This window comes from Gymnoscopelus microlampas (genome assembly GCF_963454915.1).
Source record: "Gymnoscopelus microlampas genome assembly, chromosome: 6".
NCBI lineage: Eukaryota > Metazoa > Chordata > Actinopteri > Myctophiformes > Myctophidae > Gymnoscopelus > Gymnoscopelus microlampas.
The window spans coordinates 10,912,443-10,939,697 of NC_139943.1; the positions used below are offsets into that span (position 1 = coordinate 10,912,443).

Genomic DNA, 27,255 nt, shown 5'->3' on the forward strand with positions numbered 1-27,255 from the left:
ATTCAGCCCTAGTAGTGCTCCACAGACAGATGCTAAAAGAGACGACCTTCCTCCCGTCTGTGTCTATTGTTACAGCTGTTGTTTTCTCCGTCACGTCTCGGATAGAATCCCAGGTGTCTGGATGCGCCAGAGGGACTGAGATTTGCACAAAGCCCCCAGCAGGACCAACAGGATACAACTGTAGCCAGACAGCGGACAGAGACGCTCCACATAATGTCTGGGACTGGGAAAATGAAAAAGGACGAATCTTTCCTCGGGAAATTAGGAGGAACTCTGGTGCGCAAGAAGAAGTCTAAAGAAGGTAAACTTGGTCTAAATGGTCTGCGTCTACAGCACGTCAACCTTCCTTCTGCTGCTGTCCATGGTGCTGCAATGATTGATGCTTTTTTAATGAGATATAAACAGTATTGCAATGTTTTAGCCTATTTTACAATTTTTGACATAGGTCTTAATTCATCTTTCGATGGATATTGGTTTAGGCTACGGCTGCATCGGAGCGACATTTAAGCCCAGTAAAACTGCATGGCTATTGAATAGTTGCGGCAGATCTACAGTAGCCCTGATACATGACTGTCAGTCATGGATTAAGTTCACCATATTGTTTGCACTTTCTCCCTTTTTAGTCCGTACATTTACATAAACGTTCAGATTTCAAATATAAAGTGCTTACCCCATGGCCATGGATGTTACAATTATGTACAGGCCCTCAAAAGTACCCGTATTTTCTGTGTTGTTCAATAAAAATGTATTTTATTCCGATTGGTGGCCATTTTCTTCCGTATTTCCTCCGTGTGCTTTCAACTATGTGACCCTATTGGTTGGGAGGTGTATTGCACGCTGACAACATTATAACTCTGAGAAAATAGCTGCCGATTGGATTAAAATGCTTTTTATTGAACAATACGGAAGATACATGTACATTTGAGGGCCCGTAAATAATTATAACATCCGTGGCCATGGGGTAAGCACTTTATATTTGATATTTGAACGTTTTTGTAGATGTACGGACCAAAAGGGGAAAAAGTGCAAACACTATTTTGAAGATCATCCATGACGGTAATCATGACAGATGACCGTCTTGTGATCCAAGGCTACCGCTGCACGGGAGCGACATAAGCTCACTAAAATCTGTATGGCTGTTGAATGGTTGCGGCAGATCATGATGAATGATGCCATGGTTTAATTACTCAAGGCCTATTTTTTTATTGGTAGATATATAATATGTTCTCTGTATATTTGTAAAGGCTCTATAGCCATTTAAGCAAGTCTAGCCGAACAGAAGGGACAAAGCATTGCACACAAGCATTCCACATGATGTAATAAACATAAATAGATGTGTCGCCGCCGGTGCCAAGAAGAACTCAAGGTTATAAAGATAAGATATAAGAGGATTACTTCTGTCACTTTCTTCCTTGTGCCTTTTTTTGTTAAACCCTGGAGTGATACTGATCTTGTGGTATTGTCTGGAGAGTGTCTTGTGTCACTTTTACCCAGTGATGTGGTGTAAAGTAACTAAGTACATTTACTCGAGTATTGTATCGAGTATTGTAACATTTTGAGGTATTTTTTTTTTACTTTGCTGGAGTATTTCCAATTTTCAGTACTCCACTACACCTCAGAGGCAAATATTGGACTTTTTACTCCACTATATGAAAAGTTAGTTACTATAGGTATAGGCCACTTTGCAGATTTAGATTATTATTACAAAACATACATTAACCACTTCAGCCCTACATAGATTATTTCGGCCATTTTTCAAATAGCCGATCGACAAGCTCAGATCTGCTATTTTCAAAGGATTTTTATACATTTGGAAACTTGTGAAATGGGACATTCTGCATAATGAGTACTTTTACTTTCAGTACTTTCATTACAGTAGTATATTCTAATGCCAATAGGCTATACCTTTGTACTTTTATTCAAGTAAAATTTGAACACCGGACTTTTATTTGTAACAGTATTTCTACATTGCAGTATTAATACTTTCACTTACTGTAAGTAAGAAATGTGAGTAGCCTACTTTTTCCACCACTGCTTTCTTGTGGCTTTTGTGTTAAAACCTGAGGTGATACAGTACTGTCTTGTGGCATTCATTGTCTGGAGAGTGTCTTGTGTCACTTTTACGTTTATTTACCAAGCTATTTTGAACCCCCTGCTCTCTGCACCCCCTCCATAGTCTGTCTGGTAAACACAGGCAGACAGCTGCGAGGTTTGACACACACACACACACACACACACACACACACACACACACACACACACACACACACACACACACACACACACACACACACACACACACACACACACACACACACACACACACTGTGTGTGAGAAAGAGAGAGAGACAGAGAGTCATGTTTGTCATCCTCCAATAAAAGGAGCTTCACTACCATTATGAAGGAGACATGTTAATTGCTTCAGAACTTCCAGTACATTCTCTTCATCATCAGGAGCACTCAGCATCTCCCCAGGGGGTTCAGGAGGAGGGCAAAGAATTCTGCTGTTGTGGTTGGCCTGTGTGTGTGTGTGTGTGTGTGTGTGTGTGTGTGTGTGTGTGTGTGTGTGTGTGTGTGTGTGTGTGTGTGTGTGTGTGTGTGTGTGTGTGTGTGTGTGTGTGTGTGTGTGTGTGTGTGTGTGTGTGTGTGTGTGTGTGTGTGTGTGTGTGTGAGGCACTTCTGGGTGGTTTTGAGTGCCCCTGTGTGGTGACAGGTGAAATGCTCCTCCTGGCTGTCAAAGTGTCCTTGAGTATGATACTTATAACCCCCAATCTGGCAACCCATTACATCTTGACAGATTTACTTTGGCAGGTTGGTACCTCGCACCGTTTTCTGAAAAACTACACTACTATATCACTGATTCTCAAATGTTTTCATGTCAAGGACCACCCAAAAAAAGTATTTGGCAGCCGACCCCTACTCTGTTTCAGGGACTCCCAGAAGCAAAGATTTGAGTTAAAAATGTTTGCTTTAAAAAAAATTACATTCAAAGATTTGCACAAATTTTCAAGATTTTTCTAAAATAGCAGATCTACAAGCTCATAGCGGGGCACTCGGTGCCCCACTATGAGCTTGTAGATCTGCTATTTTTGAATAGCCAAAGGATAAAATAATGGTTTTAAGTGGTTACTCACAGATGCGTTCCCGGATTAAATGTTAACTTTGTGGTCGGTGTGTGAATATACATGTGTGTGTGTGTGTGTGTGTGTGTGTGTGTGTGTGTGTGTGAATGGGTGAATGTAATAACACACATATAGTAAAGTGCTTTGGAGAAAGGTGCTATATAAATGCACCTTTTACCATTTAGCCCATTTTGGGGTGGGAACCCCTATTTGTAACTATACCTTTCAGGACGGGAACCCCTTTTGGGGTTCTTGTTGCTATGTACAGTATGTAGCAACATTTGTTGTTTTTTTTCAGAAAACTTAGGTCAGGATTTAGAAGGCATTTTTAGAATCGGCCTCAGGTCTAAATGGGTTAAGTAAAGTACAGTATAAGAAAAATGTGCCAATGTGTCAAACATGCTCAGTTTGGTTTGGGGTGGCTTTGCGTTTTACCAGGATGTGTTTTTTGTCTTTTTCTTCAGGTGTGGTGTGTGTTATATTTAGACTAGATGTTCACACCCTACTGCAACAAGTTGGCTCTAGCAGAGCTTTGCCTCTCTTTTACAGGATAATTGTTTAGCAGTCAGTGTTATGTTCCACTCACAAAGAGACTTGTCAGGCCGTCATCATCATGGTGCTCAATGACACAACACGCATGCCCTTTACAGAGAAAATATGCACCCAATTATTACACGATTTAAAAAGAGCTCCATCCCTTTCACTTAGGGTTACACTTGAACCCTAGTGTTCAAGTGCAACACAACAGATCTAATTGCTTGTAGGTCTGTTGTGAGCTTTCAGATCGGCTGTCTCTGGCGAGGACATTTGGTGTAGAGGGGAGTAAAAGGTATAAAAGTATAGACCTCGGGCGACACCGGTAAAGTATACTGTAGGGAAGTGGTTCTCAACCCCCCCCCCCCCCCCCCCCCCCCCCAAGCGCAACCCCCCAAAATAATCATATTTGAACTTGGGACCGCCCAAAATAATTATATTTGAACTGGGGACCCCCCCACCCTGACAAGCACTTGGAATTGTAGGAGTTGAGATTACATTTAGTTTGACTGGGTTCCACAGATGAATATTGTGAAAATAGCAGATCTACAAGCTCACAAAGACTCCCAACACAATGTTTGCCCTTTTCTTATATTATTTGACAATTTGGCCAATATTTGACCAGTTTTAATAGTATTTTCTTTGCAAGTCTGCAATCCACACCTTTTTTGAATCTAGCAGTAGGCCTACTTCTTTGAAAACCCTTTTTTGTTTTTACTGTCATCTGGGAACCCCCCAAAAATCATTTGGTGACCCCCCTGGGGGGTTATATCCAGTCCAAGTTCACTGATGATGACAAGCATGAGCACCTTTCCTGGGAGTGGAACCTCAACATCAAGAAAGACTGGAAAGACTAAAAGAGGCCCTTGGGACTAAACCCAGCCCCAACCCCCACAACCTGCCCGCCCCTCAAACTTCTGGGGGGTTTTCAATTTGGTCCTCACTAATGCTCATTATAAGATGGCACCATTTCTGTCTACTGGCTTTGTGTCTCAGGAGGGCTGTGGACATTTCACAAACCTGCCTGTTTGGTAATTTCAAATGTTTTTATTTATTTTAATAATTAATGCAAGAACAATGCGGCTTCTATTTCAACATGCTAACTTTACATGAAGAGAAAGGCTGTAGCTTCTCTTAGCTTTCAATCTCCATCGATGATGTCATTGGTAGGCAGGTTTCTGAACTGTCTATATGCAGTAACCCACCAATGGGACCCACCAGAGTGAGTAGACGGAAATGAGGTTGAAAATGGCTGAAGTGCTCCTTTAAGTGGATAAGCACTATTTTATACTTCCGCTATTTTGGAAAAATGTTGAAAAACTTGGAAAGATTATGAAAAAATCTTGAACATTTTTAGAAATTTCAGAAAATCTTCCCTCATAATGACATGCCTAAAATAGGAACGCCAGGGTGAAAGTGGTTAATTCAGAGGAAAACTATTTAGTGTGCATATTATTCTTACAGAGCTCATATTCCTGTTGGTTCCTATGCCATGGAAGTTTCTGGCTCTGCTGATAAACAGGGAGGAAGTGTGTGTGTGTCTGACAATAAGATAAAAGTCACATGATCATAGACATAGACATAGACATTGCAGTAATAAAATATTAGTTTAAGTGCATTCCCTTATAGGCATCACAAGGGAATAGAGTTTGGTCCTTTCTGTAAAAGATAACTAGTCTTAGATTGTACACACTGCAGTGTTATCCCGCACAAAGTACAAGGGAGTAAGAAAGGTCACCAATGATGGATGCAGACAAGTGTAAGTAGTACGTTTTTATACCGTATTTACTGTCAGATTATATGTTATTTCCACACAACAGAAAGAGACAGGGAGCAATTGGTTATACAGTATACAATATATTATAAGTATAGCTAAGAAGCATGACTAACTTTGCACAGTAAAATCCTCAGTGTTCTGAATCATTTAACTAATGTTTTTTACTCTCTGAGTTACAAATAGATAAATGAACACTGAGGATTTTACTGTGTATTATTACTTAATTATAAATTTGATCTAGGAATTTAAGCTGATCTGCGGTTCATTGTTTTGAAGTTGTTTGGAGAAGAGTACCAGCTAAATACAGTATACAACGTAAATGTATGCCACACACCCATAATCCCTTATTTATAACTATACAAAATATGGAAGAAACTTACTTCATGCAACACAAGGGTTGAAACATCTGCTCTGCTGTTATTAAAGCGTAGTGACATTCGCAGTGCAACATTGAATGGATTTTCTTAACATTTACCTTGACGTCCCTACTTTGTACATGTCACGAAAAATGTCTTCAAAAATCTTTAATAATTATTTTGGAATAGCCAAAGTATAGAAGAGGAAAAAGTTGAATCTTGAAGAAAAAATCCTGCACACTTGTCTTCAATTACAGCAACTTTTAATAGCAGAAATATAAAATAGGGATTAAGTGGTTCATATTTTGTTATAAACCTTGTTTCCTCTGCTGCACCTGTAATGTATCAATGGTGAAATTTATGTTATACTACTTAAAAAATAACGTTTGAGCCGGTCAACAGTATTACACCAATAGAAATGTATGCAAAAGGGCGCATTTCACCTTCCTGACTGTCCTGTTTATCCTTCCCTACACCCATAGTGTAGAGGTAAGAGAATTCAAAATAATAGCCTATCCATCATAGAAACCTAACCTGAAAACAGGACATAATTTAATGGCCCCCACATTGCTGGTTCCTACAATTAAAGTGGGTGTAAGTGATATGTTTTTGTAAAACAAAACACAACAAAAAGTTAGAGCTCTATGTTCTCTCCAGTTCTTTAGTAAACAGAAACTGTATTTTCAGGTCGGGAATACCAATTTCATCCAATCAGGAGGAGAGCTCCACAAAGGTCATTTATCAACTTAACATTTATAGTGTTCCGATTCGAATCCTCTTAACCTTCCTTTTTTTAAATTATTATTACTTCCAATTTCATTTGTTTATGAAGTTCTCTCTTCTGATTGGATAAAATGTTGTATCCCGACCTGGAAATGTATTTTCTACTTACTAAAGAGCCAGAGAAATGGGGAGACCCTTGTTACTGAACAAACAGTCTATAATGATTAGTATCGGAATATGGAGCTATTTAACACTTATTTTAACAAAGGAATATCAATTACACCCCTTAAATGTACTGGGGAAAAAATATATATAATTCTGCCATGTCTATTATGTGGTGATATTAGTAAAAACCTCCCCAGTGACTGGGTGTTTGATGAGTGTCCTGTGCCTGCCAGTGCTGACTCACTGGAGCCCTTGGCGCGTGTTGGTGTAAATATCCAGGGCTATATTTAAGTTCCTGTCTGTCTTCTCCAGTCCTTACGCTGGCGTTATTTATATCTTCACCCAGTAAACCCCATGGGGGGAGCACTGGAACCAATGAGAAAGAGGCTGATTTCCACCTGCTTTCATGCGTTGTTTATGGATAGGCTGGATTCTTTACAATGTCATCAGTGCTTTTAGAAAATGAAACCGTGTGTTGCCGGTGCTGTCATAACAATAGGCCGGTCCTTTATCTGAATGGTTCCTAACCTTTCAACCGTCTCTATTTTTGGCATGTCATTAAAAAATATGCTTGTAAAGATGTACAAGCTCACATGCATCGCCTAGCGTCTATTTTCACCGTGTGTCACTGTCACATCATACAATGAAGTATGAAATAGGGCTTGTGTGGTTTAATACGACGTGGTTCGGTTTGAATAGCCTGCGACACAGATGGGGGAAGATTTATCATTATTAGTGACTGCAGGCCCCGGTTGGTATATTGAACTGGACTAATTCTGTTAAGAGGAATACATTTGCTGCATGATCAATTGACAGACGCAGGCAAAGTAGATTAAAGCAGGCACTGTGTGCACATGCTCTGTGAGGTCTGAGTTTATTTATTGAAGCACATCAATATTCTTTAGTAACCGTCTGAGCTGCTTACAGCGGCAATACAACAGACACATGAATGCTCTTTTCCAGCCCCAACACAGACAAGTGCAATGGCCATATGTACATGCATCATCATCATTCTAGCTGATCTATGAATGACTGTTTGGCTTAAATGTGATCTCATTTATCAGATCTAATTATTTGACCTGACTGTCTAACATGAGTAGCATACAGCATTGGTTCTCAAAGTGGGGTCCGGGGACCCCCAGGGGTCCTTGAGGGAGTTCCAGGGGGTCCCCAGCTAAATGACGGATAGTTAGTAACCAAATGGACCCTATTGGGTCTGTAACTCTGAGAGTGTACAAATGGAACCAAATGGACCCTAACAGGTCCATTTGGTTCCATTTGTACACTCTCAGAGTTACATCAACATTGATTTCACAATATAAATTGGGGTCCAAGAGATGTCATTAAATGGGGGTCCGTAGCCTAATACATGTCAAACTGGGGGGTCCTTGAAGTTAAAATGGTTGAGAATCACTGCTAGAGCTGTAAAAAAAATCTTCTCTTATGGGGGTCCCTGGCATATCTTTTCTAATGGGGGTCCCCGGGCTAATAAGTGTCCATTTGGGGGTCCTTGACATGAAAAAGTTTGAGAACCACTGGCATACAGTATTACCTGTCAGTGTCAGATCTCCATGCAGTCAGTCCAGTTGTCCACTTCTGTCCTCTGTCCTGTCCACTGATGATGACCAGACACATGTCCTCTGTCCTGTCCACTGATGATGACCAGATACATGTCCTCTGTCCTGTCCACTGGGGCGGCAGTGGCTCAGGGGTAGAGTGGCCGGTAGAGCGGCCACGAGGTTCCCATGGTTCGATCCCGGGCTCCCCCAGAGGAGTTAGTGTCAAAGTGTCCTTGAGCAAGACGCTGAACCCCTAATTGCCCCTCGATGAGCAGGTTTGGTGCCTTGCATGGTTTCCTCCTCCATCAGTGTATGAATGTGTGTGTGAATGGGTGAATGTGTAATGCACAATCTATGTAAAGCGCTTTGGATAAAAGCGCTATATAAATGCACCATTTACCACTGATGACCAGAGACATGATGTCCTCCTCTGTCTGTCTACTGCAGAGGTTAACGGTGTGGTGGAGTTACGGTGTGTCTGTTGTGGTGTCTCCTTCCTTTCACACGAGCACGCGCACACACACACACACACACACACACACACACACACACACACACACACACACACACACACACACACACACACACACACACACACACACACACATACGTACACCCCTCTTTGCGTCTAATGTAACTGGACCGCAGAGGTGGGGTGGGCTGCCTGTGACAGAAATAAACACGTGATGACGCCCCTGCCACTGCTCAAACCCACCGTCCACTCACTCACACACACACACAAACAAACAAACACACACACTCTTACAATCTCACTTTCTCTACCTTTATACTCACCGCTAACACCAGGAGGTTATACTGTATCATGGCAGGTTTGCTGTGTGGGACCAAGAGGAAGAAACAAGGTATTGTTTATTAACCAGGGTTGTGCTTTGGTGGGATTTGAGGAACTTTGAAATATGAATGGAGAAGTGTGCAACTGTTACCTTGGTTCACTCTCTACTTTATTTCCATATTTGTTTACCAGTTTACTGTGAGACGTTTGTGTTCTCGTGTTCATGCTGTTGAACGGATGAGAGAAATACTGTCATTCTGAAATACTGTATAATACCGTTTGTACAGTATGGAGGACAGAATATGTTACAGAGGGAGTGCTATTTTATGCTTTAGATTTTTTTGTTTTAGATGTTCAACTGCATTATAAATGTCTCAAAGAGGCAAGTAGTAGAGGTAGTAGAGGCAAGAGTAGCCTATTTCACAGTTGCTGGGCAGAATTATTTTGTTAAAGAACAGGAGAAGACACCGGCACACTGCTTTTGTGTTCCCAACCGTGATTTATTTTGTATTGCATTATTTCTCGCTGTGAGAACAGTGTTTCAACCAAGTCTGGTCTTTGTCGAAGATAAGCCTTACAATCCTGGATCCGCAGTGTATTACTGACAATTAATGTATACTTAGAGTATTTTTGCTTCCATATTTTGTCCTGTATAAATCGTCTCTAACATCATATTATATAATTTCACCATTTTATCATAGATTTCCCCTTGTGACAAACTGCTAAAAGGCTATATCCTGCACAGTAAAGTCTGAGTTATACTTAGTTGCACACCAAAAATGTGCAGTAGTACAAGCTCACAACACGTCACAGCATTGTGATGAGTTGTGAGCTTGTACATCTGTTATTTATACGTATTATAAGTATAAATCAGGCATAAGAGGCACTGTAAGGCAGCCAGATTCACAGATACACACAGCGAGAGGAAGCACAGCACAATTACGATGAAACGCAAAGCATGCCTGTGCCGTAATTATGAAGGAAATGCTGATCTGTAGTAAGATGTGAGGCTACTGACTCAGACGTGAGATTATAGTTGCTTTGAATGCAAACTGAATCAGATTGCAAATCTGTGGGGACGGCTCCTCCCCAAGCTCCTACTGTAACATCCCCTTTTCTGCACATACCTTGAAATTAAGATTTCCATTGGTTTACGTAATAACAGTGTTCTCCCAGACTGAGCCTAACTGGCTCACATACATTTCAATTTAGAGGATTTCCAGTCGAATGGCAGGATGTTTCGTCGAGATCCATAAAAACATGATGCTTTTTTTGTATCTCTAGACATATCCTCCTAGGGCTATAGTGATGTCGATCTGAGAATAGATTTTATAACAACACTAACCTTGTCCAGGCCCTTGCAAATTGAGCCGTAGGAATATAAAAAGAAATAAATCAATCGCACACTAAACCCTCGAGTATTCACTCTCCAGTTTGAAATGGAAACCTCTTAGCACACAGTAGCTATCTTTAAAGGTAAACATGAATAAGTGATGTATATGCTTTGACCCTTAATGTCTTGGCTCAACAAAAGACAGTTAGACTGACTACAACTTTACTGGAACAATGGTAGCAGTAAATACAATTTACTGTTAAAAAAAAGAGAAAAAAAAGGAGGATTTGCTAATAATGATTTGGTCATCATCTGACAAGACTAATAATGGAAATTAGCTGATGTAGCTTGTAGATCAGCCATTTCTACTATTTAAAAAGAAATTGAAGGTATAAATTATTACATTTGTCAGTAATTTATTTGTATATTATTTACATAATTTGTCATATCTGCCCTGTGCAATTTTTTATTACGAAGCCTAAAAGGCAAACAGAAATTACTTTCAATGTTCAATGCCAAAAATACAATTAAATTGCTAATCGCAATTATTTGTGTGACAATTAATTGTCAACTTAAATGTGTAATTGCAACAGCCCTATAGCTCTCATGGTGGATGATTTGAGGAGCAGCAGCTTGTAATGGGACATTAGGTCCACAGGGGAACGTGTGGCGTCAGAGACTCTGAGTTCCTGTGTGTTTGTTAAGCCGACCTACAGACAGCTGGACATTGTATACGTTACTACTGTATGGTATGTAGGTCGGAGAGGCTTGTTATTGTCGGTATCAGCCGAAAACATGGGAGTCTATCCCTGTTACAATGTGCTAGACCCCCTGGGAGATGGATTGCTGAGGTGGAGCTCCACACCTACCATCAGCTCCCAGTAGGCCTACTTACCGCTGGGAGCTGAATGTGTGGTGCCTGGTATCGAACCCATGACCTAGTGGTCCAAAGGTCTGACTCCAAACTGGTACCAGTCGTTCTCAAACATTTCCATGCCAAGGACTCCCAAGATTGATATGTACTTGGGGCTGCGGACACCCATTTGAAAAGAGGTTTTGCCAGGGACCCCCACAAGAGAGCATTTGTCAACGCTTTTGGGAAATAGCCAATGTACAAGCTCAGAACGAGGTTGGATCGCAGCGCTTTGTGAGCTTGTAGAGTGGATATTTTTGGATTGCTGAAAAAAAAAAGTTTAAATGAGTGCTTAAGTGTTTAAACTGTTCCTCATTTTGCTGGGGACCCCCATAACCTCCTTAAGGACCTCTGAGGGTCTCTGGACCCCACTTTGAGAACCAGTGACACAAACCACTGCAAGTATGTTTTTTAGATGGTACTGTATGTTATTCAGAAAGGTGGTAGGTTTGATGTAGACTTGCTATCTTAGTTTGCTTTGTAGCACTAAACATGTTTTCTTGGCATCAATTGCTTGACCAACTTTAAACCTGTTGTTGGATGATTAGGGTTCTTGACAATTATTCTGACTTTGAACTTGTCCCATGTACTGTAAGTTGCTGTGGATAAGAGTGTTCTATACCTCAATTATAGATTTATATTTATATTGATAAACTAACTTGTCTGCTATTATTCATTCTTACGTTTCCTCACAGCTCAACAGCCCCTTAGCCACTGGATAACAATGATTCCTATTTGTCTATTATTTTAAATGACAACAATAATACTTTGAATTAATGACTAACAAGTATTCAACCCCTTTCACTTTTGCAAACCTCAATTTGCTTAGGTACTGTACTGCACACACTGCACACAATGTTATTTTCAGAGGCAACCTAATTATTATAATGTGTAATCAGAATAGGTTAATTGATCAGTGATTCTAGGGGTGTGGCATGTTGGCATGTTAATCGATACCGGAATACTAAATGGGAGTCGTACTCGCATAGGCATCGTGATGGTGATTAAATTACTTTTAACTGAACCCTTCAGAGCTTTTGCACTGGAAGAACATTTACAAGAAACAACAGTAGAAATGTAATGGGAAACATAATGAAAGAGGGTGCAACTCAACAGGTGGCTGCTATAGTACTTAGTGGCAGAGGGTGTGTCCAGTCATGTCGTCACCAGTGTGACTAGTGACTGGTCAGTCATGTGCGTGGGTTGTCTGCTCTCTCTCTCTCTCTCTCTCTCTCTCTCTCTCTACTTTTTAATGTTTTTTATGCCTTTGCCTCTTCTTAACCCATTCAATCCGGGAACGCATCAGTGTCACTTAAATTTCCTTGGCTATTCAAAAATAGCAGATATACAAGCTCATAGCGCGGCACCGAGTACCACACTATGAGCCTGTAGATCTGCTATTTTTGAATAGCCAAAGAAATCTAAAATGACAGATGCCTTCCCGGCCTTAAAGGGTTAATGTGTCTGTTGTTTTTAAATGTGACAAAGCACCATGAGTTGCGGAGAACTGTATTTTGCTCCTGTGTATGCCTAGTCCCTACTGTGTATAAGTAACAAATAAAACTGATTCTGATTCTGATGAGAGCTGAATTGTGTTCTTATGACAAGCTTGACATCCTGAATTTCCCTCTGGGATCATTATGGTTCATCTTCTTATCTTCCTGTTCTGCCGACTCTGCTTTTTATTACACAGATGAATCTCTCAAAGTTCAAAGTTTAGCTTTGTCACAGCATAAGTTTACACAGTGAACACTATTAAAGAGTGGGTGAAATTATTTAATGCGATCCCTTAGACTGCTGTTACATTGTTAAACTGGAAAAGTGTGTGCAGTAACCCAGTGCAATATAGGGTCTAAAAACGCAAAAGAAACACAAAAAACAGGCGTGTTTTTTAACCCTTTTTATGTGTGCTTAATGAATACATTCAGCAAGAGTGCAGAGGATATCACAGAATATATCATATTCATCATATCCTTTGCCCTCGCTGTAATTTTTCATCGAGAGGACTGAAATGCAACATGTCTTTAGTGATGTGTGTGTTTGTGTGTTCGTTAGTGAGTGATCTCCATGAGGACGGGAAGAATGCCATCCATGCCCCCATGCTGCCCTCGGCGACGGACATCTATCCTGAGGACACGCTTATGGGTAAACACGCACGCACGCACGCACGCACGCACGCACGCACGCACGCACGCACGCACGCACGCACGCACGCACGCACGCACGCACGCACGCACGCACGCACGCAGGCAGACAGACAGACAGACAGACAGACAGACAGACAGACAGACAGACAGACAGACAGACAGACAGACAGACAGACAGACAGACAGACAGACAGACAGACAGACAGACAGACAGACAGACAGACAGACCACACACAACACACAACCACACGTTTAATCATGTCAAAATCAAATCAAACAACAGAACAAAAGCAACACATGAATAAAAACGTTACAGTCTAGTTAGTACATTTGTGTCTTGTTGAAGACTGTAAGCAGGGCTGCTCTTCTTAGCGATTATTTTATCGATTTGTTTTTCTGATTGAGAAGCACATTTTCTTTGATAAGTTGTTTTATTTTTTTATATATCAATGAATCGACCACAAAATATCCACTAGATTTGTGTGTGAAAATAGCAGATCTATAAGCTCTTTGATCCTGTAGATCAAGCTTGTAGAAAGGCTATTTTCACTATCAAGTTTGTTATTTTTTCCCCCCACCAAAATCAATAATTGTTTTGGGTCAAACTATTTAGTAAATCGATTAAATCGATTTCTTGGATTAACCTTTGCAACCCTAGACTGCAGTACTTCCTTACTGACTAAATGCTGAAGCCACTCAATGAACTGAAGTGAACACTGCATATGTAGTAGTGTCAGCATTTAGAGAGGTTACTCAGCAGTGATGGAAAGTAACTAATTGCATTTACTCAAGCACTGTACTTTGTCATGTTCAATACTTTTACTTCTACTCCACTACATCTATCAGAGGCAAATATTGTACTTTTACTCCACTACAATTATTTGAAATCTTTAGTAACTAGTTACTTTGTAGATTTGAATTATTATTACAAAACATACATTAACCACTTCAGGCCTATTAAAATTTGGCTATTTGAAAATAGCCGATCTACAATCTCACAACGCGTTGCAATGCGACATGTTGTGAGCTTGTAGATCTGCTATTTTCAAAAGATTTCAATACATTTTATACATATGATACCTTGTGAAACGGGATATTCTGCATAATGAGTACTTCTACATTGCAGTATTGATACTTTTACTTAAGTAAAACAAATCTAGTACTTTTTCCAGCACTGTTACTCAGTTTACATATACTGTGTGTTGTTGCCCGTTGGGAAGGGTGGAGTGACAGTACATTAATAGGAAATGAAACATCCACTGACTTTATGTGCACTTACTGTGAAGACAACACCCTAGTACTTCACTCACTGTCTGAATCACTGGGGTGGGAAATGGAAAGTGTGTGTGTGTGTGTGTGTGTGTGTGTGTGTGTGTGTGTGTGTGTGTGTGTGTGTGTGTGTGTGTGTGTGTGTGTGTGTGTGTGTGTGTGTGTGTGTGTGTGTGTGTGTGTGTGTGTGTGTGTGTGTGTTTTACCATGACTCATGACTGTATTAATGTATTAGTAACTGTATTTAACTGTATTAACTGTATTAATGCCTCTTCAATCTTCATCAGAGGAGAATGCAGAGAGGAACATGTTGGACCCAACGTCTAGAGAGAACCCCAAGTTCAAGGACCTTGTGAAGGTACTTTATTGTTTAACCACATGGACCCTAGCATCCCTGTTCTGGGCATGTCATAATAGGTGAACATTCAGCGAAAGTAGCCGATCTACAAGCTCACAACGCGTTGCCAGGCGTTGTGAGCTTGTAAATTTTTGGCAGATATTTGGTGTAGAATGTGGGGGTCAGGGACACCTAGGGGATCCTCAGAGTGACTACAGAGGGGCCGCCAAATCTCTGTGGGATAGGAACTTTATATTTTTTGACATTAACCTTTAAACTTAAACCTCAGCATCCCTATTCAGCGGGGGACATTTGCCAAAAATAGCAGATCTAAAACCTCACAACGTGTCACGCTGCGACGCGTTGGGTGCTTGTAGATCAGCTATTTGAGGGGGAAAAGAGCAGACCAAGTACAGGGCCGAAGGTCAAGTTTACTAAGTATTGAGGATTTAAGAGGTTTGATGTCTGAAAGTACTGACTTCAACATGAATCCAACATATTAATAGAAAAGATTATGCATAAACAAACAAAACGTGTGCGTGCGTGTGTGTGCGTGCGTGTGTGTGTGTGCGCGTGCGTGTATGTGCGCTCGTGTGTGCTCCCAGGTCCTGATCGACTGGATTAACAGTGAGTTGGAGGAAGACAGGATCATCGTTAAGAACCTGGAGGAAGATTGCTATGACGGACAGGTTCTTCAGAAATTATTTGGTGAGTTTTCACAATTTCCCACCATAGCAAAACCTTTTGGCTGATCTACAAGCTCACAGCTGTCTGTCTGTCTGTCTGTCTGTCTGTCTGTCTGATGTACATGTTCTTTTTCTTTTACTTTAACCCATTGAAACCGGGAAGAATCTGCGTTATATTTTATACGTTGGTTATTAAAAAAAATAGCAGATATACAAGCTCACAGCACGTCACTTCATGCCGCAAGCTTGTCCTTTTTTACATTTTGGAACTACTGATTTTGAAGGCATTTGTAATCGGCCTCAGTACACAGGTCTTCACTGAAAATACAGCTGCCAGGTTGACAGTGTGTGGAGACACTAACTCAGTGAGATTCAGCGGTACACCAGTGAACCACTATGTGTCACATGTATGTCCTCTCCTCTCTGTCCTCTCTGCTGCTGACAGAGAAGCTGTCAGGGAGGAAGCTGAACGTGGCCGAGGTCACCCAGTCAGAGATCGGTCAGAAGCAGAAGCTCCAGACGGTGCTGGAGGCCGTCAACGACATGCTGAGACCTCACGGCTGGTCCATAGAGTGGAGCGTTGACTGTGAGTACCCACTTTATAGCTCCCACCCCATCCGGGATTTATTTGAATGAATGCATTGTTATTGTATCCTTCTGCATGGTGGAGCATAGTGGCATGATAAAAACTGATACATTTTCTGTGGTTGGAGACCAGTGGTGGAAAGTAACTAAGTACATTTACTTAAGTACTGTACTTAAGTAAAATGTTGAGGTATTTGTACTTTACTTGAGTATTTCCAATTTCCAATACTTTTCCTTCTACTCCACTACCTCTCAGAGGCAAATACTTTTACTACACTACAATTATTTGAAAACTTTAGTTACTAGTTACTTTTCAGATGTAAATTATTATATTATTAAACACACATTAACTACTTTAGCCCTATTTTATACCTAGGCTATTTGAAAATAGCCTATCTACAAGCTCACAACACGTCGCATCGCGACACGTTGTGAGCTTGTAGATCTGCTATTTTCAAATATTTTAGTACTTTTACTTTTGGTACTTTAAGTACATTTTGATGCCAATACTTTGGTAATTTTACTCAAGTCAATTTTGAATTCTGGACTTGTACTTGTAATGGAGTATTTCTATATTGCAGTGTTGGTACTTTTACTTAAGTAAAACATTTGAGTACTTTTTCCACCACTGTTGGAGACACTTATCCACTCCTGCACTCTGAGAAATGTTGCCCAGGTTGTCGTGTCGACACCTGTCCTGCTAGGTTCATTGTTTACCTGGCATTGAAACTATCAGATTGTTATTTGTTCTGGTTCTTGGTTTACCTGGGATCCTAGTTTCTTGAGGCACTACACTGTCTCTCTGCATTCTATGGATGTGTATGTATGTTGTTTATTGTAAATCACTCTGAATAATAATATGTTCACGTTACCCTGTCCACCGTCGATGCTACACCATCTTTGTTGTAGTTCAAACATAATTTAAATTTCTGTACCTGTTGCTGCTAGAAAGGGACTCAATGTACACAATGTACCAAAATCTTGGATAGCTGCTTTAACCACATGAACCCTAGCCAATCTATTCGGGAGCGAAAATTCTAACTAACTAATTTACAAGCTCACAACTCGTCACTCACAACGCAATGCGTTCAATCCGGTCAACTAAATAGCCTACATTACGATTAAGTTGTTACTGATTGCCACACACTTGATTTACATGGTTTGCATCAACAAATAATACACTCAGATCACATTACTTGTTTGAAATGGCCCATGCTGAATTTAGTATTTATGATATTCAATAATTTACAGTTGTGTAATGTCTGTATATTCGATGATTTGCACACATTGTCATAGAATGTATTTTACATCACATTTTACTAAGCGTCACTAAGGGCTGGTTGTTTTTGAGGTGTTGACACTGCCCTCTTGTGGCTTTTTCTCTGCAGCTATTCACTCCAAGAACTTGGTGGCCATTGTGTATCTGCTGGTGGCTCTGGCCATGCACTTCCTAGCTGCCATCAGACTGCCGGAGCACGTCTCTGTACAGGTGGTGGTCATCAAGGTAAGAGTTCCCCAACAGGAACAGACTCATAGCACTTCACAATACCGTATGAGCCAGTGGTTCTCTTAAGTGGGGTCCTTGAGTAGCAGCGGCGGACTGGCCATTTGGCGTACCGGGCAAATGCCCGGTGGGCCGCTGGGCCAGTGGGCCACAGAAAAATATTTTCGCTCCCGTTTTAGGATTATTACGGTCATTTCCGGGTCGCGCGGCCCAATTATTAGTTACGTTAATGTTTGGGCTGGAATGCTTTCCAGCAGGGGCCTCAGTCCGGTCCTGTTGAGTAGGTTCCAGGGGGTCCCCAGCAAAATCAGTTAATATAGCATCACAATCATCTCAACCACTTTAGCCATATTTTATACTTTGGCTATTAAAAAATAGCCGATCCATAAGCCCACCAGCTTGTATATCTGCTATTTCCTTTTTTTTAAATATTTGATTATTTTTTTTAACTCATTGAGTGCCCAAATTATTATTATCTATTTCTGGCCATTATGATTTTTATTTTTTTATTTTTTAAAAGTAAAAAAAAAGTTCTTAGGAAGCGAGATACAGCCTTTTAAAGTTATAAGTTAAACAAGGAGTGGATGGAGCTGCAAATCTTCAGACAATGATATCTTGGGTTAAAAAAAAAAAAAAGATATATATATATATATATATTTTTTTTTTTCAAAAACACGTGAAACACATTAATGGCACGTTGCACCATAGCGGTAAAACACATGAAACACGTTAATGGCACTCAATGAGTTAATATGTTTTGAATCATTTAGATTTTTTTAAACACAAATCTCATCTTCTTGGATGCCTTTGGCACAAAATCTTTTGAGATAGGGGTCCACGGCCAAAACACGTGTGATTTCTTTAGCACTACTGTTTGTGTCAGCATAATGACTACATTTGGTATCGTTATCATGTGACCTGTGAAGTTCCTTCATCTTTTGTACCAGTGGTTCTCAAATAGTGGGACAACCATACATTGTTATTGCAATATATACAACCGTACAAAAAGTTACAAATGATTTATTTATTTACTATAGCAGTGGTTCTCAAACTTTTTCATGTCAAGGACCCCCAAAATGATATGTATTTGGCCACGGACCCCCATCTCAAAATATTCTGTTCCAGGGACCCCCAGAAGCAAAGATTTGAGTTACAAATGTTCGCTTTGAAAAATATATATTCAAAGATTTGGACACATTTTCAAGATTTTTGAATAGCATAATTATTCTGATGTATTTACACCTTTTGCTGGGTACCCCCTGGAACCCCCTCAAGTACCCCTGGGGGTCCCCGGACCCCACTTTGAGAACCACTGTACTATAGCATATATTGGGCATGTCATTAGGTGAAAATGTTCAATTTATGTATTTATTTTATTTGAGAGAGACTATATTTTCACAATTGGGACACAGGTGTGCTTTGAGATTTTGAGCCTTGGGCACAATAAACACTGCTCTAAAAATCTGTCCACAGTTGAACCTGTGTTACTGAGCTGTGTGGAAAAAAAGAGACTCCATAAGTTCTGTTGTGTGTGGTAATACAATCGCTTTGTCTTTGTCTTGGGCAGAAAAAAGAGGGCATACTACAGACTTCTCATGTGACCAAGGAGCTGACGTCCACCACAGAGTAAGTGTTGCTACATAAGTGTCGGGAAGAAACCTTGTATCTCCATATTTCAACTATTTTGTTTTTGTTTAGGTTTTTGAAAAAAATCCAAAACATTTTTTTTCAAGATTTTTCAAAAATAGCAGATCTACAAGCTCATAGCGCGGCACTCGGTGCCGCGCTATGAGCTTGTATATCTGCTATTTTTGAATAGCCAAAGAAATCTAAAGTGACACAGATGCGTTCCAGGTCTTAATGGGTTGAAATAAATAAATAAGGCTATATAGCCTTTAGAGGTGTTAGTATACGAATTAGAGTACTTAACTACTTAGGCCCTATTTGATATACGACAAATGACCAAAATAGTCAAGCTACAATCTCACAACGGGTCACACATTGCACACATTGTGAGCTTGTATAATCGGCTATTTTTGCATTCTTTTATAAACGTTTTTAACAACGTGCCCAAAATAGGGACACCAGGGTTATTATGGTTAATCTGCTTTCATTTAAATCCTAACTATGGGAATAACTTCATCTGTTTTCCTCATATTTTGCAGGATGATGATGGGTCGATTTGGTGAGTTGTAAACACATACAATTCACGTGTTGTGATGCATTTTGTCATTGTCATTGTCGACCTCCCATTAATCTGTCATACTGTCCATTTCAGAAAGGGATGCATTTGACACGCTGCTGGACCATGCGCCTGACAAACTCAACGTGGTCAAAACGGTATGAAGAGACGCATCACACACTAGCCTGGCTCCAGACCATAGCATCACACATTTGTCTCTTTAAAATATGGATAGATGACACGACTCTGTGTATTATTTTGATATCTTATTTATGTCACCACCAGTCTCTAATCACCTTTGTGAATAAACATCTGAACAAGCTGAACCTTGAAGTTACTGAGCTGGAGTCTCAGGTAAGATATTTGATTTGTTTTTTTTAACAAACTTAGACCGTATGATCATCATCAAAATGTATCACAATGCATTATCATTACACTATTAAGCAATAATACATGAGAGGGACTGAGGGAGTGCTATACTGTGATCTATTGGCACTGACCAGTGCCAATAGATCTTAAAATATGGATCAGTGCAAAACATTGTAAAACTTTTGCAGGTACTGTTTGAGCTTCGGTCAGTGATCTATTGCCAATAGATCACAGTCGGACGTCAATTGTTCCGATTTTACCACAGTTTAATTATCATTATTAATTATTGTGAAAACAATTATATTATGTTACTGATGTTTGTTCCATGGAGGAAAATTCCTTCTTAATTCCTTTCTTGCACAGCCAGGTCCTCGTTCGTTAGTGGATAAACCGTTGATTTGGAGTATTTTAGGTGCAGGCAGGCCATCAGTTTTAGTTCAGTGTCATGAAATAAATTAATTAAAACACAGTTTACAAATCTAATGGATTTGAGAAGGTCGTCGTAGGAAACTGATGCTGGTTAATGTACATTTTTCTGGCCTGGTGTCCACTGCTAGGGTTCGTATAAGGAGTGCTGTTATCAGGAGATATTCACGTATATTCATGAATTAATCCAAATGTATGGTTATAACTGACTGTGGTATAATGTGTTACTATTCATGTATTTAGAATTAGCTTTCAGCCAAAGCTAATTCAATCTAGTCTACTAATACGTCTTAAATGTGCTGCTGGTATTGTATGTATAACTTTCTCTTATGAGTGATCTGATATTTTTCTTATGTGTGCGTGTGTGCAGTTTGCTGATGGTGTGTATCTGGTCCTTCTGATGGGACTCTTGGAAGACTACTTTGTTCCTCTATACAACTTCTTCCTCACCCCGGAGAGCTTTGAACAGAAGGTGTGTGTGGTTTACATTTTCAAAGCTTGTCTGGAAAACAGCCCATCTCATAAATGACACATAATTAGCTCCATCTGGCTTCAGGTGTGTAGCACTGTAGCAGGGAAATCAGCAGAGGAAATGTCACTCAATTATTAGTCTTTCTTTACCTTATTATCCCGTTGAGACTTGAAGCCGATTCTACATGTCTCCTAAATCTCAACAGTATTCTGAAAAACGTTTGTTTCTATATCAGTGGTTCTCAATCTTTTTCATGTCAAGGACCCCCAACATTATATGCATTAGGCCGCGGACCCCCATCAAAATATGTTGTTCCAGGGACCCCCAGAAGCAAAGATTTGAGTTAAAAATGTTCACTTTAAAAATATATATATTCAGAAGATTTGCACACATTTTCACGATTTGAAAAAAATAGCAGATATACAAGCTCATAGCGCGGCACTCGGTGCCGCGCTATGAGCTTGTATATCTGCTATTTTTGAATAGCCAAAGTGTAAAATAATGCTTTTTAGCTCAAATCTAAAAATGACACAGTTCCAGGTCTTAATGGGTTAATATAGTAACCTGGCACCGCCATATGGTGCACTATACACAACCATCTGGGAAGTATTCATTTGAAACTGTTTGGAATCGGGGCGGCACCGTTGGGCATTTAAATCATAAAATCGTAATAATTTGCAGGTGATTGGATCAACCTATCTGTCTGCGAATAGTTAACGTCAACCAATCAGGGCATGAATGAAGAACCGTATGACGTAATACGAGAGTGCCGAAGAAGAAACGAGCCGCAGTGAAACTGTGAAAATTAGCAATATTATATTCATTTTTTTTTTTCCTTTTTAAGGAAAATTTGTTTAGCAAAAAAGGCACAGACATATTTAGATAATCAAAGGCAGCGAATGAGAAATAGTTAATGAATGACTGATAGAATTAGGGTTAACATTGTGGAGTTAATTAAAGATCGGTTCGGATTTGTCTTGCAGAGAAGAACGGAACTGTGATCTCGCAAGCCCAGCTGCTTTGTAACCCTAGCCTCAGGGCTGGATTAACACCTCACAGTGCCCCGCGCGCAGCTAAAACTTTTTTTTTTTTTTTTTTTTTTTTTTGGGTGCCCCCTGATGCCCAGGGCCCCGGGGCACGTGCCCAAAGTGCCCATATGGTAGATCCGGCCCTGCCTAGCCTTATAGAGTTCTTTTTTTTTCCTCTAAATTTTCATCCCACGATTTTGTAATTTCACCCGGTGCCAAGTTTGTAAACCCAAGACCTTCTAGCCTTATAGAGGGTTAATGATTTAAAAGGTTGCGATGTCGCTGGATCAGAAGACGCCCGCACCAACATCTATTGTTTTCCCATTGGCTCTCAATTTTGACGTAACCTTGATTGTGACATTGACCTTTGACCTTTTCGCCCTAAAAATGTATTGTCTCTTTTCAAAAACAGCAGAATTACAAGCTCACAACGCGATGTGACGTATTGTGAGCTTGCAGTATTTGTCATACAACAAAGCATATAAGGCAGGGTCCTTCAACGTTTTCAGGCCAAGGACCCCCTAGCTGAGAGAGAGATGAAGCAGGGACCCCCTCTATATTGTATAAAATTGTGTTTAAGATTAAACTTTTTTGTTTACTTGGTCTGCTCTTTTGACCCTCTACACCTATACCTCTTTGCCAAAAATTGCAGATCTACAAGCTCACAACGCCTCCCAGCGCGAGGCGTTGTGAGCTTGTAGATCTGCTATTTTTGGCTACAGTTCTCCTCAGAAAAGGGATGCTAGGGTTTCAAGTGGTTAATGTAAAAAAAAAAACTCTGAGGACCCCCTAGGGGTCCCGGACCCCCTGTTGAAGACCCCTGATAAAAGGGTATAAAGAGGTTAAACTGTACATTTCTCTGCTCCTTTCTCTAAGGTCCATAATGTTGCATTTGCTTTTGAGCTGATGCAAGATGGAGGCTTGAAGAAACCCAAGGCCAGACCAGAAGGTACGGTACAGTGGGAAGCTTTGCATTATGGTACAAGATCAGTAAAATATGTCTGGTTGTGAACTTTAAGGAGGATGCCTTTCATTTTGGGATATCCTGTACTAACTGAGGAACATTTGAATAGTTGTACTTAAACATTTGTCCACTAGATGGAACCCTTGTCTCACTGTTAACATGTGGAACTCATCTGGTCTGTGGTAACAGTTTTTTTTTTTAAACCATTGGTGTAAATTAAACAAGTACATTTACTCAAGTACTTTACTTAAGTACAATTTGAGGTATTTACTTTACTCACGATGCAAGCCCAAATAAGCAACCACACTTGAGAAACAAGCCCAAAGAACCTACCAATATTTACAAGCAACTTTACAGAAAAAGTACAAGAATAGCGAAATTAGCTGATCTACAAGCTCAAAATGTGTCACCTGCACATGTAGTTCAGCTATTTTTCTTTTTAATAATCGTTCATTAACCATAATCGATGCAAAGGTTTGAAATGTTGAGTTATTGATTTGAAGTCATGTCACCTACTTTTAAATGAAAGCAAAAAGGTTCACAATAGATCTTTGAATTCTTCATTGCAATTAGCAGATAAAAGTACATGACATTCATTAGGTAGAGGCTGTTTTATTCTTTGAACTGAGAGGAAATCAAAGCTGTGCTTTGAAGTTTTCATGAGAAAAAATGATGTTTGAAAGAAACATTATGTGTAGAGGAAAAATACAGTATTAAACTTAGCTGAGGTGTAGAGCAGGTGTAGAACAAAAAAAAAGAATGATATCAGAATGAATCATATATGTCCAAAACTGTTACTTTTCAGGATTCAAATAGAGAAAATAGCAAAAGTAGCAGATCTACAGTACAAGCTCAAAACGCTTCTCGACTTTGTAGATCTACAACTTTTTATACTTTTGTGTGACGCTGTATTATGATCAAGTAGGACATTTATTTACAAAAAATCATAACATGTTAGAGAATATGGAGAGAGATAAGAGGTTTCTCGCCCGACAGCAGCAATATACTGAATGAAAGGAGCGTGTGCACACTCAGATCTGTGCAATAATCTTTTTTCATTTTGTGAGCTTTCAGTCAGAGACCTTCCTCAAGGGATGAACCTGCCTTTTTACAGTGTTGTTCAGTTCTGCAGGAGGCTATAAAAGGGTTGGTCTGTGGGTCAGAGAGAATAATACCTGGGCACTTCAGGAGACATTACCCCCCCCGGGGGGGTAATTGCAGTTCAATTGCAGTTCAATGTCTTGCTCAAAGGTCACTTCATCACTAAAGGGCCATTCACACCAAGCAACATTACTACAACTATAACTATGACTATATCGTTCACCATCGTCTTTGTTGTAGTTGTGGTGCGGACTCTGGCATCAGAACCATTAAAAAATATATATACCTTTATAGTTATCAAGCTTGGTGTGAACTGCCCTTAAAGGGACAGTTCACCCCCAAAATGCCTTTTTTTCTATCGATTAGTCACCCCATGAAGACTTGAATTCATGGATAAAAAATGTTTTTTGTCGTATTCCTAAGCCAATAGTGTGATGACCGGCAGCGGTTCCAGTAGGAGGCGCAAAGAGTCTCCTTTGTGTCTCCTACCAGAACCGCTGTCTACCGGTCCACTGGTCATCAAATTATTGGCTTAGGAATGTGGAAGAAAAAAAATCCATGAATTCAAGGCTTCATGGGGTATGTAATTGATAGAAAATAAGTAATGTTTTGTTTTAGTTTTGGGTGAATTACTCCTTTAAGTCAGGAGGAGCTGGGAATCAAACCGAGAACCTTCCGGTTCCTAAACAGCCGCTCTCTAACCGCCTGATCCACCACTGCCTTGAAGGGGAAGGTCGCTGAGCGAAAGCTCGCATAATTAACACGATTCTGGCACAGATCTGAGTGCTGTGCAGATGCTCTTTTCATTCGGCTTGATATTCATCATTTGTAAAAGCTTAGAGTCTGCTTTAGACTTCAAAAAACATCAACCCTTTGAAAATGTCCTTCAAGAGCAAAGATGAAAAGGAAAGCTCATTTCGGAATGGTAAATGTGATCAACAGCCAGTTCAAGAGGCAGTTTTCAGCCTCAAAAACTGAGATTTGTTTTCCTCACATTTCAAAAAAAATTTGCATTTGATTTCCTCACTTTACGACGGGATAAGCGGGATCTAATCTCATTACTGCTTCCGTCTCTCATTTCCCTGTGTGTTCCGTGGCGTCCCGTTCTCTCTTCCATTGTCCTCACGATGTGTTCCAGTGGTGTAAAGTAACTAAATACATTTACTCAAGTACTGTACTTAAAGGGTAAGACCACTTTGGTAGAGGTTTGGGTTGTGTAATTTACCTTGCCATGATGTAACTCCAAAGGTGGGCAAGAAATCAAAAATAATTGCTCCATTGATTAGAAATTGATAATTCAAAATATGCTCCTCATTGACTTACATTGTACGGTAAAACAGCTCTCAAAGTCACTCTTTTAGCACATAAATGAACCCAAACGTAGCTGATTCAGACAATATAGAACATCACCAAACCCAGTCCTGTTTGTTTTTTTAATAAAAATGTCAACTTCCTGTTGATTTTACTATTTGAAGATCTGGATCCGGATCCGCCGATCCAGTCCGGGTTTTCTACTTATTAAAAATGGCAAAATCAACAGGAAGTTGACATTTTTATTTAAAAAAAAAACAGTTCTGGGTTTGGTGATGTTCCATATTGTCTGAATCAACTTTGTTTGCGTTCGTTTTTGTGCTAAAAGAGTGACTTTGAGAGCAGTTTTACCGTACAATGTAAGTCAATGAGGAGCATATTTTGAATTATCAATTTCTAATCAATGGAGCAATTATTTTTTATTTCTTGCCCACCTTTGGAGTTACATCATGGCAAGGTAACTACACAACCCAAACCTCTACCAAAGTGGTCTTGCCCTTTAAGTACAATTTTGAGGTACTTTTACTTTACTGGAGTATGCCAGTTGTCTATACTTTTACTTCTACTCCACTACATCTCAGAGGCAAATATTGTACTTTTACTCCACTACAATTATTTTAACACTTTAGTTACTAGTTACTTGGTAGATATAAATGATTACATTATAAAACATACATTAACCACTTTAGCCCTATATTATACTTATAGGTTATTTGAAAATAGCCGATCTACAAGCTCACAACGCGTCGCATCGCGACGCGTTGTGAGCTTGTAGATCTGCTATTTTCAAACATTTTAGTACTTTTACTTTTGGTACTTTAAGTACATTTTGATACCAATATTTTTGTACTTTTACTCAAGTGCATTTTTAATTCCAGACTTTTACTTGTAACAGAATTATTTCTACATTGCAGTATTGAACATTTTAGTACTTTTTCCACCACTGCTCATCACTGCTTCCGTCTCTCATGTTCACTGTGTTCCGTGCCGTCCCGTTCTCTCTTCCATTGTCCTCACGTCACGATGTGTTCTTGTCTCGCTTCCCTCCGCAGATGTCGTCAACCTGAACCTCAAGTCCACTCTCAGAGTCCTGTACAACCTGTTCACCAACTACAAGAACTCTGAGTGAAACCTGACACTCTCAAGCCCTACATACAGTATACTTTATCGCACGACAAATTGTGGAAACAGCCGATCCACAAGCTCTTGTAGATCGGCTGTTTTCGCCACTTTTGAGAAGTCATCTTCAGAATCGTCGAGCTAGCGATGCATTGCGTCGCGACTCGCGACACATTTGTTAGCTTGAAGTTCTGTTGGTTCTTTTAGGAGTTAGTGGCACAGACATTTTGAGGGGCAGGTGCTCAAGTAAATTATACTTTTTTTTTGTTTACTTGGTCTGCTCTTTTTCCCCTCTACACCTATACCTCTTTGCCAAAAATAGCCGATCTACAAGCCCACAACGCCTCGCAGCGCGAGGCGTTGTGGGCTTGTAGATCTGCTATTTTTGGCTAAAGTTCTCCTCAGAAAAGGGATGCTAGGTTTCGAGTGGTTATGGTAAAAAGAAAAATCATATCACATAAAGATTTGGCGGACCCCCTG

At 40.0% G+C, this 27,255-nt stretch overlaps 1 protein-coding gene across 2 annotated transcripts; it reads left to right on the plus strand.

Annotated features, from left to right (window-relative positions):
- Positions 1 to 22: 22 nt before the first annotated feature.
- On the plus strand, positions 23 to 27,077 carry parvb (parvin, beta). Of its 2 annotated transcripts, none has more exons than XM_084061017.1 (13): positions 23 to 301; positions 13,331 to 13,420; positions 14,979 to 15,049; positions 15,634 to 15,736; positions 16,160 to 16,300; positions 17,688 to 17,803; positions 19,371 to 19,429; positions 19,969 to 19,988; positions 20,082 to 20,143; positions 20,271 to 20,339; positions 21,151 to 21,252; positions 23,157 to 23,229; positions 26,709 to 27,077. In XM_084061017.1, exons 1-13 carry the CDS (start codon positions 214 to 216, stop codon positions 26,783 to 26,785), a joined length of 1,071 nt encoding a protein of 356 aa, XP_083917143.1. In that variant the 5' UTR covers positions 23 to 213; the 3' UTR covers positions 26,786 to 27,077. The 2 variants fall into 2 exon arrangements, with proteins under 2 accessions (XP_083917143.1, XP_083917144.1); XM_084061018.1 differs by lacking the exon at positions 23 to 301 and adding an exon at positions 8,968 to 9,099.
- The last annotated feature ends 178 nt before the right edge of the window (positions 27,078 to 27,255 follow it).